The sequence below is a fragment of the Mastigoproctus giganteus genome, chromosome 7 (genome assembly GCF_048544385.1).
Source record: "Mastigoproctus giganteus isolate SK-2022 chromosome 7, ASM4854438v1, whole genome shotgun sequence".
In the NCBI taxonomy this organism is placed as follows: domain Eukaryota; kingdom Metazoa; phylum Arthropoda; class Arachnida; order Uropygi; family Thelyphonidae; genus Mastigoproctus; species Mastigoproctus giganteus.
The window spans coordinates 33,463,494-33,482,806 of record NC_143581.1 but is presented as its reverse complement, the minus strand read 5'-3'; the positions used below and the strand labels follow the sequence as shown (position 1 = coordinate 33,482,806).

Here is a 19,313-nt window from a genome sequence, read left to right as displayed (position 1 = left end):
GAGTGAATAGGGGTACTTCAACACTGACTTCATGAATTAAGCAGGAAATTCCCACATGACTGTAGTATTTATTACAAGGTAGCTCTTGTATATAATCCTAGTTCAACTTATGGTTCTCCTTTATGTTTCAAATCTGCTGAGTGTAGCAAAATGAAATTAAAGCAAGGTATATTGCTAGACAAGACTAATGTTTTTTTTTACTCATTGAGGAAACATGCTTGTTCTACAGAGCAAATGCAAAGTACAAAATCGTCAGAAGTTCAAGTATCCATACACTACCAAGTAATCCACTATTCCCCAACGTTTGTTATTTGGTTTTTAGGAGCATTAGCAACTAAGGCCATATTGCTCCGGGGATATGCGGTGGTCATTCCCTGACCTTTCCGCATCCTCTGTATTTGGTGGTCACGGGCTCAAACCCCGGTCTAATCAAGAAGCATGTGCTACGCACTGCTGCTCCTGCCCACCTGGCTACGGAGGCATCATTCCCCAACAAGTCTCAATTTAAGACTCAGAAGGAAAACCATCGGGTCAGACTGCTCTCTTTCAACAGGATGTAGATTTATTGGCAACTCTTATGGAAAACTGGTAATTTTTTTTCATATGATGAAAAGGGAAATCAATCAGGTTGGAGCTGGAGGAAGCATAGCACACTTAGAAGTAAGCTTCAGAATAGGAAGCAAATAGTTTTGGCCACTTGGGGACATAAATGGAATCATCAAGATCAGGTGAGGTGGTATAGGTGTTCCAGATATGGGCATATAGCCAGATTTTGCCGGGCACGGAAGGTGGATCAGGGAGCCAAGCATGAGATGTCTGACCCCAAAAAGTCATGGAAGCTCAGGAGAGATCATTTTTTTACGTGGCGCTCGGATAACCTGAAATTCAGTCCAGGGGAGTGCAAGGATGGTCCCAGTAAAGCGAGATCAAATATCGAAGGTCAGTATCTGATGGAAATGATAAGAGATCAGGTTCAGTAATGGAAAGGAAAGGAAAGAAATTGGAGAAATTAATATGAACGGGTGCAGAAAGGGACCAAGACGACAGAAAAGAACCAAAACGCTACACGTTGGAACTTTAGAACTAGGGGAGAAAGTTAGGATGAATTCCGGATGGAAAACGCATAAAGAGGAAGAAAGTGGTGGTGATGAGAATGGCAACCATTTAAATGAAGTAACAGAGCTCAAAAAAAAAAAAAAAAAAATGAAGGATTGTGGAAACACAGAACTGAAGCTTCCAATGGGGAAAAGGCCCACAAACTGAAGGAGATAAACAGGATACAGCAAATGTATTTAGGAGGTTTATTTGATGAGAGTATTGGGTGGGAATAGATTTAGTGAAGCCTAATATATATATTTAAATTGTGTACATGTATATATTTGTATATAGATGAAAAGAGAGTCGCATTGAGCTATGGGAGTAAAGATGTAGATCATGGATGAGAATAGTTTCAAAAATTAGCAACGAGTTGAGCAATTTGAATTTTTTTTTATATAAAGATAGATGCGCTCTTAGAAAATCAGGGAACACTGATTATAGGAGGCTACACCGGGGAGATTTCTGCATTAGGGAATAGTTTAGGATAAGTTACTATTTATATAGACAGTGAATGTGTATATATGAGAAAAAAAAATTTATATATAGATAAAATTTTTTTGAGGAGATGGTGACGATTGTAAGATGTCAGTCTTACAAATATAAAGATTTAGAGGTTATGGGAAATTTTTGTAATTTGGGAATAATTTAATCTTTGATATGGAAAGGTAACAACCCCTTGGAGAAAGAATGGAAAAGTTGGACGATTAGGTGAATTCCTGGGATTGGTAGAGAGGATTGGGGAAGGAGGTTCAAAAGGTGGAGAAAAAGTTGGGGTCGTGAGGGAGAGAGTGTGTGAAAAAAACACAGAAGTGGCAAGAGTAAGAGGGAGTGTGGCTAAAGGGGTGATCGTGGCAACAGAGTGAGAGAAGTAAGTCGGGCAGTGCAGAAATGTAGGGAGTGCAAAAAGGGCCCTAGACAGTAAGGGGGAAAATAGTTAAGAGCAGAAAAGTAACGGCAAGGCTAAGTATGATAAGCAAAAGGTTATGAAAGACGGTTAAGTGAACCTGGAAAGGTAACGACCCCTTGGAGAAAGATACATCTGAGTAATCCAGAGTAAAGGAGGAGTTGTGTATTCAAAGCAGGAGAAAGGATGCCAGATAAATGCAGCCAAGAGTTCCGGAAAATTATCTGAAGTAGATTCAGGAGAAAGCAGACGAAGAAAGGCCTTAGAAGATAGCCTGGAGAGCCTAAGATGGAAGCCTGAAACCTCCCTGTAAAAGAAAAGAAACAGATAGAAGTAGGTGAGCAATATATTAAGTATTGTAAGTTAACAAGGACTGTTAATGAAATAGTATAGTAATTAATGAAAAGGGGGTAGCACTAGAAAGTAAAGTGAAAGATAAATTATCTTTGAGGTAGATATACTAACAGAGTTATTATGTTAAAAAGGGTTGGCATATAATGCAAGGGAAACTAAGGAATGAGTAACAGATGAAATTGATATAACAGATATAATGTGTTAGAAGGGTAGTAAAGCTTATAAAGAAGGATTCTGAATATAGTGTTTTTATTGATGAAGATTTGTTGATTTATCTGAATGACTAGTAACAAGTAAAGACTTTAGGAAAGTTAAGATTGGTCTACATGTATATTGTAACAGAGTGGTGAGAACAGAGCATAATGATGAAAGTAGCATATTTGATTGTTAATATATGAAACAGAATTGTATCCAGGAATAAGTATAGTGAATGTACAAGTGTTAGGAGTTAGTTAGGGCAAGAAGAATGAATCAGTGTTTTCATATAATGGTAAACTCAGATTAGCTAGTGAATGGAACCTGTAATTAGAATGATATGCAAGGTATCTCTGAGTCGACTTTGTATATTAGGACTGTATGCCTTTTAATTCAATTTGTATATTATGTTGTATACATATATGTAATAAATTTCATGTTTTGTTTTCACTTTGAGTCCTGTTATTCTAAATAACACACGCCTTGCTAGCCTAGTTAAGAGTTTGCTCTCACACAATTTAGTGAGAGGATCCTGGTCACTGATTAAGGGGAAACAAAGGAAATTACCCTCAAGATCTTGAGAATCTTCTGTGATATATACAGTATAGCAGTCAGGTGGCAAAAGGTGGGGCTTGACAGGTGTGAGGGCACCTAAGAAAATCTATATAAATAAGGGTAGTAATCTTGTGTGAGATATAAGTTAAATATAAATAAAGATAAAGGGAGATAATAAAGAATTAAAATACCCCCTCCCCCCAAAATTACCAGTTTTCCTTAAGAGTTGCCAATAAATCTACATCCTGTTGAATGAGAGCAGTCTGACTAAAAGCAAACATAATTATCAGCCTGAAACAGAACTTGATGACATAAGGAACAAGCTGTCAATTTTTAAGGACTCTAAAGAGAGGATTCATGTAGCAAATAATTGTATTAATTTCCCACAAACTGACAATCTGATGGATCAGTACAGGAGCAAACTGGGAAAAAAAAAAAAAAAGACAAATTACATCAGGATGTACTTGTTCTACAATCCTGTTTAAAGCAAGATGAGAAGGACTGTATGCTGAAAGCTTTATGGATTTATCAAATTTTCAGAGGCCAAGGCTTTTGAAGAAAAATTTTTAAACAGCACAACTACTCCAGTAGGAACTAACAGCCACCATTTTTACAACTAGTGTAGTACCAAAATAAATATTTTTTTCCCATTAGAATATTGTTTTCCACAATACTTAAATCAGGTAGTATGCCTAATCATTTAATTTCAATGTTTTGGAGGGTTGTTTCAGAAAACTGAAGTTGAAGGAATAAATGAGGAAGAAAAAAAAATGTTGATCATCACATGATAGACCAAACAGTTTTCTTAATAAATTACTTATTGTTGCAAATATACTGAAACCATTCTTAGTATAGAAAGAGAGAGAGAGATAGTTACAAAGTGTCATCATGCATATGGGCAGGCTATTTGAACTGCTCCATGCAGAAAGGGCTTTTTGAGAAAACTGAGAAAAACTAGTGTCTTTCCTGTAATTGCAAAAATTCTAAATAAAAATTACACTTTTAGTCTGGTGTACAAGAAAGTTTTTTGAGATACTTTGAATTTGAATGTACAGAGTTTAGGTTATATAAAAAACATCTAAGTGACTTGACTTACTAATATGACTACATTATGTAACATTTAATCATTTATCAGTTGTTATAAATGCAATAACATTTATTACATGTACCCAGTAATTTTGAAGGAACTAATATACCCTGTCAAGTGATGCAACCCGATTTGGGTCCCAGAACAGAGTAGTCAGTGCATACTGCTCTGGTTTCGGAATATTTAGTTTTATTGGGGGACTTCTATCAGGGAAACAGGTACCATTTTCTCCAATAAAGAGAGATGAACTAGAACTAGGGTGTGTTTGCCAGGAACAAAAATTTATGATGCTAGCAAACAGGTTGTCAGACATTTTTTTTTTTTTTTTTTGGGAGGATGGGTGAAAAGAGTATTATTATTCATGTAGAGGAGAATAATGATATTAAATAAATGCAACCTGATGATTTTGTTGGATAAATATAAGACCATCCTGCAAAAATTCCATGAATTAAGTCAGAATGTGTCTGCAATTCTGCCCAGGCATGATAGGAGAGATTATATGCTGAAAGCCTTGTGGATTAACTCAATATCTGAGAGACCCTGCAAAGCTTTTGGGGGGAAATTTTATTTTATTTTATTATTTATTTTTTTTTTTATCAGCATAGCCCACACATGTAGGTAGAAGAAATCTATTCTGTAGAGATGGTATTCATTTGAACAAATGTGGTCCAAATGTTTTTGGCAGTATCATCAAGGATAACATTAGCATAGGCATATGATGCAAGAAAGCAAGCTTATACAGTGTCAGCCAAAAAAAAAAAACCTAATTTTACTCACCCACTCACTCCAAATGTTTGTCTAGTTCTGCCTTGAATCTATTTAAGCTATCAACTTCTACAACGACAGATGGAAGTTTGTTCCAGCAATCAACCACACACTGGCTAAAGGCAAACTTCTGCACATCTATCCTACAACTGTCTTTTCTCAATTTAAATTTATGCCCTCTCAGGCAATTATTCTGAGCAAAAGGAAGAATCCCATCAGCATTGAGCATGCTCAAACCATTCAAGGCCTTATACATCTCAATCAAATCACCTCGCAGGTGCCTAGTCTCCAGACACTAATCTGCAAAACTTAAGCTTTTCTTCGTAAGAGCAACCCTAAGGGGTTAAGGTTTCAGAAAAACAGCTAGTTGGGGGAGGGAAGAAGGCAGGGATAATAGAGATATGCATTTATCTGATGTATGGGTTAAAGTAACACTTGCACACATCTCAAAAGTTCTTTTTTGAACAGTTAATATTCACAAGATATTCTGAGAGTGACGACATTTGAAATGAGCAGGAAGGTGATGCTAGGGAAATAAGCTTAACCTCAAGTGGTGTGTCAGGATAGTAAACTAAACCAGAACACTTAGTCTTAACTGTGTCTACAGTAATGTCAGGAGTGTTGTCAATAAAATGGGCGAATTCGAACTCGTGGTTACGACAACAATGCAGACACAATAGGGCTAATGGACATATGGTATAATTTGGAAATTGGAGTTCAGTTGCACTGTGGTATGTACAATGTATTTAAGAAGGATAGAGAAGATGGAAGGGGCTGTGGGGTCAATTCTTATCAAAAGCAGCTTTTGAAAGAGCTTTTGCTGATTCAAAAGTTACACCTACAAGCACAGAATCTGTGTAGCACAAGTTAGTTGGAAGAAAGAGTAATGACAATGGGACTAATCCACAGACCAAAAGATTGTAAAGAGTATGATGAGTCTCTGCATGCAGATGGAATGGACAAACAAGTATGAATATCCTATTATGGGCAATTTCAATTTGCCTATAATTGATAGGAATAAGTGGGAAGGAAGGAAAAAAACACACACCATTTTAAACAAAATTTTTAATTAAACTAGATTATTTTTTTTTTTACCAGCATGTTAGAGAAAATACTATGGGGTAAAAATATTCTAGATGTCATTATTACTCACAAATCAGATGATATCACAAGGCTTACAGCATAGGAACCACGGGCAGGTAGTGATCATGCAGTCATCAGTTGGATGATGAAGAAAGATGTAGTAGTTAAAGTTAAAAGCACACAGGTTTTAATTTCAGAAATGGCAGATTGCAGAGAGAGAGAGGGGGGGGGGGGCAAATATATTAGAATTATGGAATAATTTTAAAGCAATAATCACAGAAGCCATGAACACATATACACCATTAAAAAAATACAGCAAGGAACAATCTCGAGATGGATGAATATGGAGCTGACCAGTCTGATAGAGCAGAAAAAGATGGCACAGGAAAGTTTCAAAGCGATGAAAAGTACTGAAGCCCACAACAGTTACAAGTTGATCAGTAATAGTACAACCGAAAAGGTTAGGGTGGCCAATGTTGAGTACAAGAATGCATGCTAAGAGAGCAAAGAATGGGAACAAGGAGTTTTTCATGTAAGTGAATAAAAATAAAAAAATTAAATCAAATCAGACCCTGGGTACTAGATGTGGGAAAGTCTTAGATAACCCAGCTGATGAATTGAAAAAATATTCTGCATCAGCCTTTATCGATGAAAGACCCTTCATGGCAAGGAGAGGCTGTGTGAGTGAAGCTCGAAAGCATGAAATTAGAAAAATTGAAATTTTAGAAGATATTCATTAAAAAACTTTCATGCCTAAAGGCAAGTAAGGCTCTTGGAGTTGCCATATAATCAGTAATGTTGAGGAATGTGACCAGAGAGTGCACTGAATCACTGAGGTTAATTATGAGAGCATCACTGGACTCTGGAGAGATTCCTTTGATTTGAAGTGACAATGCGTTACCAATATATAAAAGTAGTTCTAAGAGTGAAGTCAGTAACTACAGACCTGTTAGTCTGATTTTGGTGATAAGATCTTAGAAACAATGATTAAGAGATTGCAGTTCAAGGACCATTTAGATGGAAATGACATTATGATGGACAAACAACAGTTTTATTAAGGGAAAATCATGTTTAATTAATCTAGTAAACTATCTTGACATAGTTATTCATGAGCTGGATGTAGGAAACGATTTCAACATATTTTTGGATTATTTTAGCAAGGTTTTTTTTTTTTATTAAAACTACAATCACTAAAGATATTGGAACCTAAAGTACTCAGTACAGTGCATGAATTAAAGATGAAAGTAGGTACTTGGTCACATTAAATTTGAATTTCTGTAGAATATAATATTCATGAAACACAAGCGAAGGGAAGGTTGTTTCCAAAAACTGAAGTTGAAGAAATGAGGAAGAAAAAAAGTTGTTTCTGTCAGTTATGTTGCACAGTAAAAGGAAGTATCTATAGAAATGGCATGCAGCAAAAACAGAGAATTTCTAAAAGATGGTCATTAATTAACCAAATTATCCTCTTTTGAATGGAGACGAAGCCTGAGAAAGTTTATAGGGATGCCACTCCAGATGTGGGAACAATATCTTGTCTTGTCAATGATATACAGGAATTTTTCTAGCAAGGATAAAGAGGAGATTGTCCCCTTGTAAAAGGCAATGGCCAGGCCACACCTTGAGTACCGTATACATGTAAAGATGTAAAGCTGCTTGAATGAATACAGAGAAGGGCAACGAGATTAGTGAGTGCAACAAAGGGTTGGTGTTTACCAAGAAAGGCTTAAGTTCTGCAAATTACAGCTTCTGGACATAAGGCCTTGAATAGATTGAGCAAGCTCAATGCTAATAGGATTCTTCCTCTTACTCAGATTACTCACCTGAGGGGGCATAAATTCAAATTGAGGAAAGACAATTGTAAAACAGATGTGCAGAAATTCGCCTTTAGCCAGCATGCAGTTAATAGTTGGAACAAACTTCCATCTGTTGTAGTGGGGGTCAGCAACTTAAATAAGTTCAGGGCGAAACTAGACAAACATTAGGAGTGAATGGATGGGTGAAATGGGAAGGTTTTTTTTTGGCTGATGCTATATAAGCTTGCTTTCTTGCATCATATGCTCTAGTAATGCTAATATTCCATAGTAGGAAAAAACTGAGATTTCTACAGAGTGAGTAGCTGTACTACAAGAAAAGCAATAACAACAGCAAAAGAGAAAACCTAGGTTTTTTTGATGCAGAGGTGGCAATATTTTTGATGTGCTTATGCTGAGAGAGATTAGAAATCAGTGTAATCCTTAATAGAGACATGATCTCTAGAATCTGAGTATTATCAAAGAACAAAGAACAAGAGCAGAAGAAATTTTTTTTTTTTTTTTTTTTGTGAGATATAAGACAGGACCGAGTTTTCAAAGGGATTGAAATTAACTAAATTATCTTTGCTCAATTGGAAAATTAGTTGGATATTCGAGAAGTTGAAGCTGTTTGTGCAGGGCAAGGTTTCTCAAACATGAAAGTGGAATGCACATTGTGCTATCATCAACAAAACTATGGATAGGATTTCCAATCAATGGAAGATGTTCATTAATATACAAGTGAAAAAGAGTGGGAGAAAGAAATGAACCTTGGGAAACACTGGCATTGGTAGAGAAGTTAGAACACAAAGAATCATTACCATCGCCTACAACAAGCGGAGAGAAAACTGGATACCCAATTAGAAAAAACAGTTAGCAATCTATAAGATGGAAGCTTATTTAGAAGAATATTTGTGAGGGGGCACAAATTCAAATTGAGGAAGGATAGTTGCAGAACACGTGCAGAAGTTTGCCTTTAACCAGCGGGTGTTTGATTGCTGGAATAAACTTCCATCAGTTGTTGTGGAAGCTGATAGCATAAATCAATTCAAGGAAAAACTAGACAAACTATTGGAGGGAATGAATAGGTGAAATGGGGGGGGCGCACGCACGCTTTCTTGCATAATTTGCCTCTGCTAATGCTAACATTATGCACAAGCCAAACACGATCAAAAGACTTTGAAATGTCAAGAGCAACCACTTGAGTTTCATCAGACTTTTCTATTGAATTTGTCTAAAGATGGGTAACATAAGTCAGTATATCACCAGTGAATCAACACTGATGGAATCCATATTGGCAATCACTGATTAGACGGAAGGTTTCTAGATAGTTCAGGAGTTGACAGTTTATGGATTTCTGCATTACTTTAGAAAGACTAGAAGTGCAATGGCATTCCACCATTGCACTTAACTGGATGGGAGGGATTTATTATCCTTTTTAGGAACTGGCTGGATGTTGAACAAATTTCCGAGCAGAAGGAAAGACACCAGTGGAATAAAAAAAAAATTTTATAAAAAGATGAGATGACACATAACAGGAATAAGCTCAGAGCACAGATTTTGAGAACAAGTGGAGAAATACCACCAGGAACTGACATTTTTTTGCCATTAAGATTGTTCAAAATTCTTCCAACCTCCCTTTGATGGAAGACCACACGAAACTTTGAATACAGTGTACCGAGAATGGTAGGAAGTAGTTTACCTCGATCATCACTATATGAAGTTAGAAGAAATGGGTAATACATCAATACATGAAAAAATGGGCAAAAGTTTGCGGCCAATAGCTCTGGCATGAGACCAGAATGCTCGACTACCATTTGGACAAGAAGCATGTATTCTATTCTTAGTGTGTTCGAAATCTGGTTTCGACTGATTAATAACTGCTTTACAATTGTTGTGAGCTTTGGTGTAGGCAGAAACTGAACCTGGAGATTTGGATACAAGCCAATTGTGATATGCAATATTCTTATCTTGAACAGCCTTAGCACATCTATTGGAAAACCAAGTTTTAGATATAGGACAAGATTTTAAGGTAATACAGAGGGTCCCCAGTATCCAACTCGCAGTTACGAAGAATGCAACGAAAATAATGTGGAGGATTTTGGGAAAAATTTTAATATTCTGCACAGTACAAAAATGATTGGAGAAGCTTGGAAAGAAATTTTGTGCAGATTAATGAATAGCTCATGGAAAAGATTATACCCTGATGCTGTTCATGAATATAAAGAATGCAATGTGACCGGGTTACAAAATGAAATGTAAGACTTGCAAAAGAAGCAGAATTCTATGAAGTTGATGATGGGGATATTGCAAAATTACCTGAATCAAGTGCAAAACCACTTACAAATGAGGAACTAGCAGAATTAGACCACCTACCCACAGAAGAAGAGGAAGCCAAAAATAATGATGTGATGAAATCACCAAAGGATAAAGATTTGAAAATTAAAGAATTAAAGGAAACCCTTACGAAAATTGACCAAGCACTTGAATATTTTTGCAGAATCATTCAGCAAAAGTTAAGCACGAAGTTAAAGACATAACTAAATGTTGAAACAATTTTATCTGAATAAAAACAGCAAAAAAAAAAAAAAAAAACACCTCTGGATTGGATGTCTGAGACATCCTATTAATAATAAACATGAACCACAATCACTGAAGCAAATTTATTTCTGTACCCTCATGCTTCACCATTTGGCTATGGTAGCAATTTTATTTTAATACCTAACAAAGTGTCAGAGGAGTTCAGAAGGGGGGGGAGAGAAAGAGTGCACAAGAAAATTAGTGTTTGGTAGTCACATAAACTTGAACCAGCATCCAGACAAAACCTCCCCAGGACAGAACTCCCTCAAAGGGCAAAGTAGGATAAAATCCCACTTAGTTAAAGTAAAATGACAAAATCTCCAATTTTTTCTGTTTTTAGAAAAAATTGAGGCTTTATTCTATATTTAAATACTTTTAGGAATAGAAAAAAAAATTGAAGTAATTTTAATGATGAAGTAATCCTGAAAAATATTATAATCTTTGTCTGTGTTGGTTCACTCTACTTGATTATTGTTTTGTCTACCTGTGTAATCCTCCAAAAGTGACCTGATGCACTGAGGTCACCATTTAGTGATCATGTGACAACCTTGTATCTTAGTATCATGTCATGAATTAAATCAGAATTAACCTCAGGACACTGCCGGGGAGGACAAGTCAGGCATGTATATAAGGCTGCTAGATCTAATCTGAGACATAAGTTCCACTTCATCCACCATGGTGTTAATGTCTGTGGGAATATACTGCTGTTGTGAGCTTTGCAGTGTTTTTAAAAATTGGTTATACTCTCTGAGTGACCTGAAAAATAGTAAGAGTAACAGAGGCATGTGATGCAAGAAAGCAAGCATATGAGCCTATGTAGCATCAGCCAAAAAAACAAAAAACAAATTCACACAACCATTCCCTCTAAAACCTTGTCCAGTTCCTCCTTGAATTTATTTAAGCTATCAACTTCCACGACAGATCAAAGTTTGTTCCAGCAATTAACCACCCGCTGGCTAAAGGCAAATTTATGCACTTCTATTCTACAAGTGTCTCAATTTGAATTTATGCCACCTTAGATTCGTAATCTGAGCCAAGTGGAAGGATCCCATCAGAATTCAGCATGCTCAACCCATTCAAAGCCCTATACACCTCAATCAGATCACCTCGCAGGTGCCTAGTCTCCAGCCACTGCAATTTGCAGAACGTAAGCCTCTCTTGGCAAGAGGATCCCTTCATTCCCCTCATCAATCTTGTTGCCCTTCTCTGTACACACTCAACCAAATCTACATCCTTCCTAAAATGAGGCCCAAAGACCTGTATGCAGTACTCAAGGCATGGCCTGACCATTGCCTTATACAAAGGGATCACCTCCTTTTCCCTGCTAGCAAAATTCATGTATATATTGACAAAATCCCATGACCTGCTCTTGCAGCCTGTCTGCATTGCTCAGAAAACTTCATCTGACTGCACAATTACTCCCAGGTCTTTTTCATTTTCTACCACCCTAAGTGTAGTACCACACAGTTGGTACATTCCTCTAGGGTTACTTCTACCCATATGCAGTACTTTACATTTGTCAATGTTAAACTTCAGTTGCCACTTCTCAGGCCATCTGCCCAAATTTTCTAGATCCTGTTGCAGTAGCACACTGCCTTTAACAACCCTGCCGACCTTCGTATCATCTGCACACTTCGACACTAAGCCTGATATACCTTCATCAATATCATTGATAAATATACAAAACAACAGCGTGCCCAACACCGAACCCTATGGGACTCCACTAATAACATTAGTCCACGAAGAGCAGAGTCCACTGATTACCACCCTGTCTTCTCCCACTCAACAACCCTTTTATCCATTGTAGCAACTTACCCTTAATACCATTCTGCTCCGATTTGTACAGTAGTCTTCCATGCGCAACAGTGTCAAAAGCTTTCCTGAAATCCAAGTATATAATATCAAAATTATTTTTTTGCATCCAGTTCTTTTGTAACCACATCATAGTATCCAACCAAATTTCTCAGACAAGACTTTCCCTTAATAAACCCATGCTGTGTCTGAATTATTGCTGCAGTCTTGTCTACACGATCCTGCAATGCATCTTTAACCAGTGACTCCATTATTTTACCAGGAACAGAAGTTAAACTAATTGGTCTGTAATTACTCGTGTCACCCTTCAATCCCCCTTTGTGAATTGGGGATACATTTGCACATCTCCAGTCCGCGGGGACTGCCCTTGAATCCAAGGAAGCTCTCATAAGGGTTTGCTTAGTTGCTTTGCCGCCTCCTTTAATATAACTGGATAGATCCGATCCACCCCAGGTGCCTTTCTTATCTTTAACTTCAACAATTTCTCCTCCACTTTGCTCTCAGTTGAAAATCGGTCTATCTTCAATCACCATAGAGATCATCAAGAACAATAAACTGTGTGCAGAAGGCTACTTATGCACCAAGAAGAGCTCAAACAGTACATGATTACATTAGGAATGTTCTCAGAGGAATGCACTTTCTTGCAAATGTCGTGCTCATACAGATTTGGAGGTGAAGCAACTACTTTCTGTGACTGAACACAGCCACGATCCAGATTCTAACAAGGTTAAAGCAGCCAAATTAAAGAACAACATAAAGACAGCTGCTTTAACCAACAGGGCCAGACCTGCACATATTGTTGCAGACACTATATGTCAGAGACTGCTGGGAGTCATTGCGGTACAAGTAAACACATGGGTTGTGTTAGGGTAGCTAAGAATAGAAACAGGTGCATGTATACCTGCGTGTACACCAATGCTAGGAGTTTGGTAAATAAATTTGATGAATTTGAGGTATTGCTCAAAACATCAAAGGCAGATATTGTTGGGATATCAGAGACGTGGTGTCACACAGATATAAGTAATGCGGAACTGGAATTTGGGGAATACAATGTGTATAGAAAGGATAGACAGGACAGGAGGGGAGGAGGGGTTATGCTATTAGTTAAGAAACACAAAGTCCAAGGAAGTGAAGCCAGTCGACATCGATGGACAGGGCAGTGTTGAGTCAGTTTGGTGTGACATAAGCATAGAGAAATCAAAATTGAGAGTAGGAGTGTGCTATAGGCCTAATGACTCTGATGAGTATAATAAGATATTGTACAGGGAAACAGAGTGGGCCAGTAAATCAGAGAGTCTTATAATGGGGGATTTTAATTTCCCAGATACTGACTGGAATTTGTGGGTTGGTCACACGCACACTAGCAAGGCTTTTGTGGATTTATTGGATGATTGTTTTCTACATCAGCATGTTCGTGAGGCAACAAGAGGGAGCAATACTCTTGATCTGATTATCAGTAGTGATTCTTCATGCATTAAGAATCTGCAGATAAATGAACCACTATGTGGCAGTGATTACAGTGTGTTGAAGTGGGATTTACTCAAGGAGGTAACTACCATCAGAGGTAAAGGGAAGGGTTTTTGTTTTCGTAAAGGCGACTATGATGGTCTGAGACAGTATTTAAATTCTATACAGTGGGACCAACTGATGATGTTACCAACAGCAAACTCAAAATGGGAAGCATTCAAGGAACTAATCTTGGAGGCTACCAGGCTTTACATACCAACTAAGAAATACTGTTCAAGGTTTAGGCCTAAATGGTTGTCAGATGAACTAATGAGACATGTCGCAGAGAAGAAAAATGCATGGGATACATACAAATTAATGGGTGACATGGAAGCTTATGATAGATATAAGTTGGTCTGTAACCAAGTCACAAGTCACAAAGGAGATTAGGCAGGCAAAGGGGGGACTACGAAAAATCCTTGGCAAAGGATGCAAAGAAAAACAGAAAAGAGTTCTTTACATATTTAAACTCAAGAATGAAAGGGATGAATCAGATTGGTCCACTGGATATTGATGATTCAACAGTTGAGGATCCTGCTCAGGTGGCTAACAATCTAAACGAGTATTTTGCATCTACATTCACGCATGAGGAGTTATTCAGGAAGGAGAATGATGTAGGTAAAGTAAACATTGGCAGTGAGCTGGATGATTTTGTAATAACTGAGAGGAAAGTGGAGGAGAGATTGTTGAGGATAAACATAACAAAGGCACCTGGGGTGGATGGGATCTATCCAGTTATATTAAAGGAGGCAGCAAAGGAAGTAAGCAAATCCCTAGCCATAATTATGAGAGCTTCTTTGGACTCAGGGGAGGTACCCATAGACTGTAGATGTGCAAATGTAACCCCAATTCACAAAGGAGGATCAAAGGCTGACACAAGTAATTATAGACCTGTTAGTTTAACTTCTGTTCCAGGTAAATTAATGGAGGCACTGGTTAAAGAAGCACTGCAGGATCATCTAGACAAGAATTCAGTTATAGCTCAGACGCAGCATGGTTTTGTTAAGGGCAGGTCTTGCCTGACCAATTTGATTGGATACTATGATGTAGTCACAAAAGAACTGGATGCAGGGAATAACTTTGATATTATATATTTGGATCTTAGAAAGGCTTTTGATACTGTTGCACATGGAAGACTGCTGCACAAATTGGAGCAGTGTGGCATTGGAGGCAAATTGCTGCTATGGATAAGGGGATGGTTGAGTGGCAGAAGACAGAGAGTGGTAATCAATGGACACTGCTCAACGTGGACAAATGTTATTAGTGGAGTTCCTCAGGGTTCAGTGTTGGGTCCTATGTTGTTTTCGGTGTTTATGAATGATATTGATGATGGGATATCAAGTTTAATGTCCAAGTTTGCAGATGATACAAAGGTTGGCAGGGTTGTTAAGGACACTACTGACGCTATGCTGCTGCAACAGGATCTGGAAAGGTTGAAGAGATGGGCTGAGAGGTGGCAAATGAAGTTTAACATTGACAAATGTAAAGTACTACATATGGGAAACAGTAACCCCAGAGCAACGTATCAACTCTGCGGTACTACACTGACAGTGGTGGAGAATGAAAAGGACCTGGGGGTAATTGTGCAGGCAGATATGAATTTCTCTGAGCAGTGCAGACGAGCTGCAAGAGTAGTTCATGGTTTCTTGTCAATGATATACAGGAATTTTTCTAGCAGGGACAAGGAGGTGATTATTCCCTTGTATAAGGCAATGGTTAGGCCACATCTCGAGTACTGTATACAGGTCTGGAGGCCTCATTTCAAGAAGGATGCGGAGCTGCTGGAACGGGTACAGAGAAGGGCAACAAGATTAGTGAATGGAACAAAGGGTTGCTCTTACGAAGAAAGGCTTAAGTTTTGCAAATTACAGTCTGGAGACTAGGCACCGGCGAGGTGATAGAGGTGTATAAGGCTTTGAATGGTTTGAGCATGCTCAATGCCAATGGGATTCTTCATCTTTCTCAGAATAATCACCTCAGAGGGCATAAATTCAAATTGAGGAAGGACGGATGTCGGATAGATGTGCGGAAATTTGCCTTTGGCCAGCGGGTGGTTGGTTGGTGGAACCGACTTCCATCACTTGTTGTTGAAGTTGATAGCCTAAACAAATTTAAAGCTCAACTGGACAGGTATTTCGAACGAACGGAGGGGTGAAATGGGAGAGGGGTTTTTTTTTTTTTTTGGCTGATGCTGAATAAGCTTGCTTTCTTGCATCATATGCCTCTACTAATGCTAATGCTAACAACCACTGGAAGTCAGGTGTGCCATTGGTCGACCTGACTCTTTGAAAGACTCCTTTCAACGTCTACAGAAAGGAGCATTGCCAAAGGACCCAATATCCTTACAAGAATTGGAGCATATCAGTGGTGACTGGAAAACTACAGGTGTTCCAGAATACCAGAATTTACTCATTTATGACAATGGACCTGAGTCAACAGGGAGAATTATAGTATTTGCAACCAACCAGGCACTCAAACATTTAGCCCGGAGTACCACATGGTTTATGAATGAGACTTTTGCAACAACTTCAGCAATTATACATCATCAGAGCTCCTCTTGGGCTATCTGCTGTAACATATACAAAGTCTCAATCAACATATGAACGACTCCCCCAAGGCAATCTTGGATAAATGTGATCAAGGGGCTCACATCTGGGGTGTATGGGCTTGGCACACCTAGGGTCCTGAGCTGGATATCATCATTCTTCTGTTTCTTGGTGATCCCCCCCCCCTCTGTGTAATTAATTCAGAAATTTTTTTTTTTTTTTTGACTGGTGCAGTATAAGCCTCAGACTTCCTTGCACTGTATGGCAAATAATAATAATAACAATCTGGGATCCCACTACTGTGATGGCTGATTTTAAACATGCAATGATCAATGCTATTTCTACAGTCCTGAGACCAAATTTGTCACCTCATGGCTGTTTCTGCCACTGCCCCAAAGTATATGGAGAAAGGTGCAAAATTTAGGACTTACTGCTACATACAGGAGTGATGAGTGAGTAAAACCTTTTGTGGAATGTTGGATGGACTGCTTTTCTACCTATAGACAAAGTGGCCAATGGGATGGATTATCTGATGGAGAATATACCTGATGTTGAGGGACTGGAAGGCCTAGTGGACTATTTCAGTAACACCTATGTGTTGGCAACCACTTGTCGTCACATCCAACCACCAGCTCTTCCTGATGGAATACTTCCTCCAGTACACATGAGAATGATCGCGAGAGTTGGAATTTTGCTTTCCATAGGCGTGTGGGGTATGACCACCCAACCATCTGGAAGGTCACTGAAAGTATTAGAAAGGATCAGGATCTTGTATCAACAGCCCTGATTTAGGATTCTCATGGTGAACCTCCAAGAAAATGAGTCAAATGTGCCACAAAGGAGTATCAACAGTATTTGAAGAATGCTGTTGATACTCCTTTGGAGTATTAGAGGAATTTCTGAATGGTGGAAGTAAAATGAACCTTACCGCTTAATGAGATTTTTAACATTGTGCTTTATTTGTTTGATTTTTCATTGATATGGTATGATTTTACTTTTATTATGTTCATTTTTATGATTGTGTAAATAATTTTGTTCTCCTCTAAAACAGTGAGCTTCAATTTATAATGTAAGTATTAATGTACGCTACAGTACAATACTTATTGCAGGCTTACGATATAATGAATGTAATATCATATCAGAGAACATTCATAAACTAAAAATAATAAAAATTATGATTTAAAAATTTTGTATATTATTGTACAAATAATATACAAAATTGTACCAGGGGGTTTTGTCCCAAAAGGTTTTTTCCCTAGGGGAGTTTTGTCCTATACCGGCTTGAACCACAATCACTTAAGCACATAATTCTGTATTCTCACAACTGACAACATGGCAATTGCAGAGATTTTATTTTAATGCCTGTTAAAGGGGATCTTCAGCAAAGTCAACTTTCCTTTATTATTAAGTCCATGTAGGTTATGGGGATTACTCCACCCACATATCTTGCTGTTAGCAAATTAAAGGGAAATAACGAATCATTCGAATGTTGATACAACAACCTAAGAGAATCACAATGCCTGATTTTTATATTAGGGAATATGGAAGTGATATCCCATATTTTGTCGATTTTCACAACAGCGAGACGACCGGAGCGGTCACCCACTTTTTGTAGGTCCCTGATTGACTGAAAATATGGCTAATCTCTTACACAGCAAAATATAACAGACAAAAATCGTAAGCGATACGCAGATTCCGAATAGCAATGTCTTTTCACGGCGAGTCAGCCGGGGTAATCACAAATTGAGATCGGAACTGATATGACAGGAATTGAAAGGATTGTGACTCGAAAGTATACGATTACCAAATGCTCTTTTCAGCAGACTTTAACTTGGGAATGAAATAACATATTCACTGTATTTTCTTAAAATAAATATCACATATTCGTAAAACTAAACATTACAACTTCTGCTTGTAAAAAGTTTTTTTTTACTCATTTTATTCTTCAATTTTATACCTTGTTATACACCAATCGTGAAATCTACCAGCGGCGCACTTCGTTCAGAAAATTACATTTTCTTTTTTTTAAATATGAAAACCGTTTAAACATATACAATGACGCTCACTTCTAAACACATAAACGGTATTATTCTAACCGCAAGTAGTCATGAAACAAAAACCTACATTTAAATTAAGCAATACTAACATTTAAATTATGCAATTTCTTTTTCCGATACACATTTGATTATACATTAAAGAGCATAAAGAACACTTATAATTGTGATATTAAACCTTCTATAGTAGCTTACCGACTTACTGCTCGCCTCACTATCATTCATCCTTTGAGAGAATCACTTATTAAGCTCTTTTGATCAGCATACAAGAAACACATCACAAAGCACATTTCGAAACACTGAGCACGAGAGAACACATGTTCATTCATTCAATATTTGTTTTTACGCGGTAAGATCTAGGTGCGAGAGTAAAGAAGAGAGGGCAGGATAATTAACAAAATAAATACTGTATATCAAAAATAATAATACTGAAAATAATTAAAATAAAAATTTATTGAAGAGAATAATTAATCAAAATGAAGCATTATAATATTAGATTATAGTGGTTATCAATGGACACTGCTCTTCATGGACTAATGTTATTAGTTGGCTATCCCACAGGGTTTAGTGCTGGGCTCATTGTTGTATTGTGTATTTATTAATGATATTCATGAAGGTATACACGCTTAATATCTAAGTTTGCACCTTACACAAATGTTGCAGGGTGAGCTATTGCAACAATATCTAATAAAATTGGGTCAATGGGCTGAGAAAAGGCAGTTCAAATTTAACATTTACAACTGTAAGGTATACCAGAGTAACTTATCAACCGTGTGGTACTGCACTCAGGGCAGTGGAAAATGAAAAAGAACTGGGAGTATTTTTGTTGGTGGTGTTATTATTTTTATTGTTGTTTGTTGTTATTATGTTATAAGAGAATCGGCGACGAAGCCCATTTGACCGTGTATATTGTGCATAAATTCGATGTTCTGAGGTCGATTTTCTGTTTAACTTGAAGAAAATCCAGAGTTTCCCGGAGAA

The 19,313-nt window shown here is 37.6% G+C and overlaps 1 protein-coding gene across 1 annotated transcript in view; it reads left to right on the top strand.

The window, feature by feature from the left end:
* The first annotated feature begins 6,374 nt into the window (after positions 1–6,374).
* Grp170 (hypoxia up-regulated Grp170 co-chaperone protein) overlaps positions 6,375–19,313 on the top strand; it is a 33,814-nt gene continuing 20,875 nt past the window's right edge. Inside the window, exon 1 of the mRNA XM_090378287.1 lies at positions 6,375–6,448. Within this exon, the coding sequence (XP_090234413.1) occupies positions 6,375–6,448 (74 nt within the window). The remainder of the gene's footprint in view (positions 6,449–19,313) is intronic.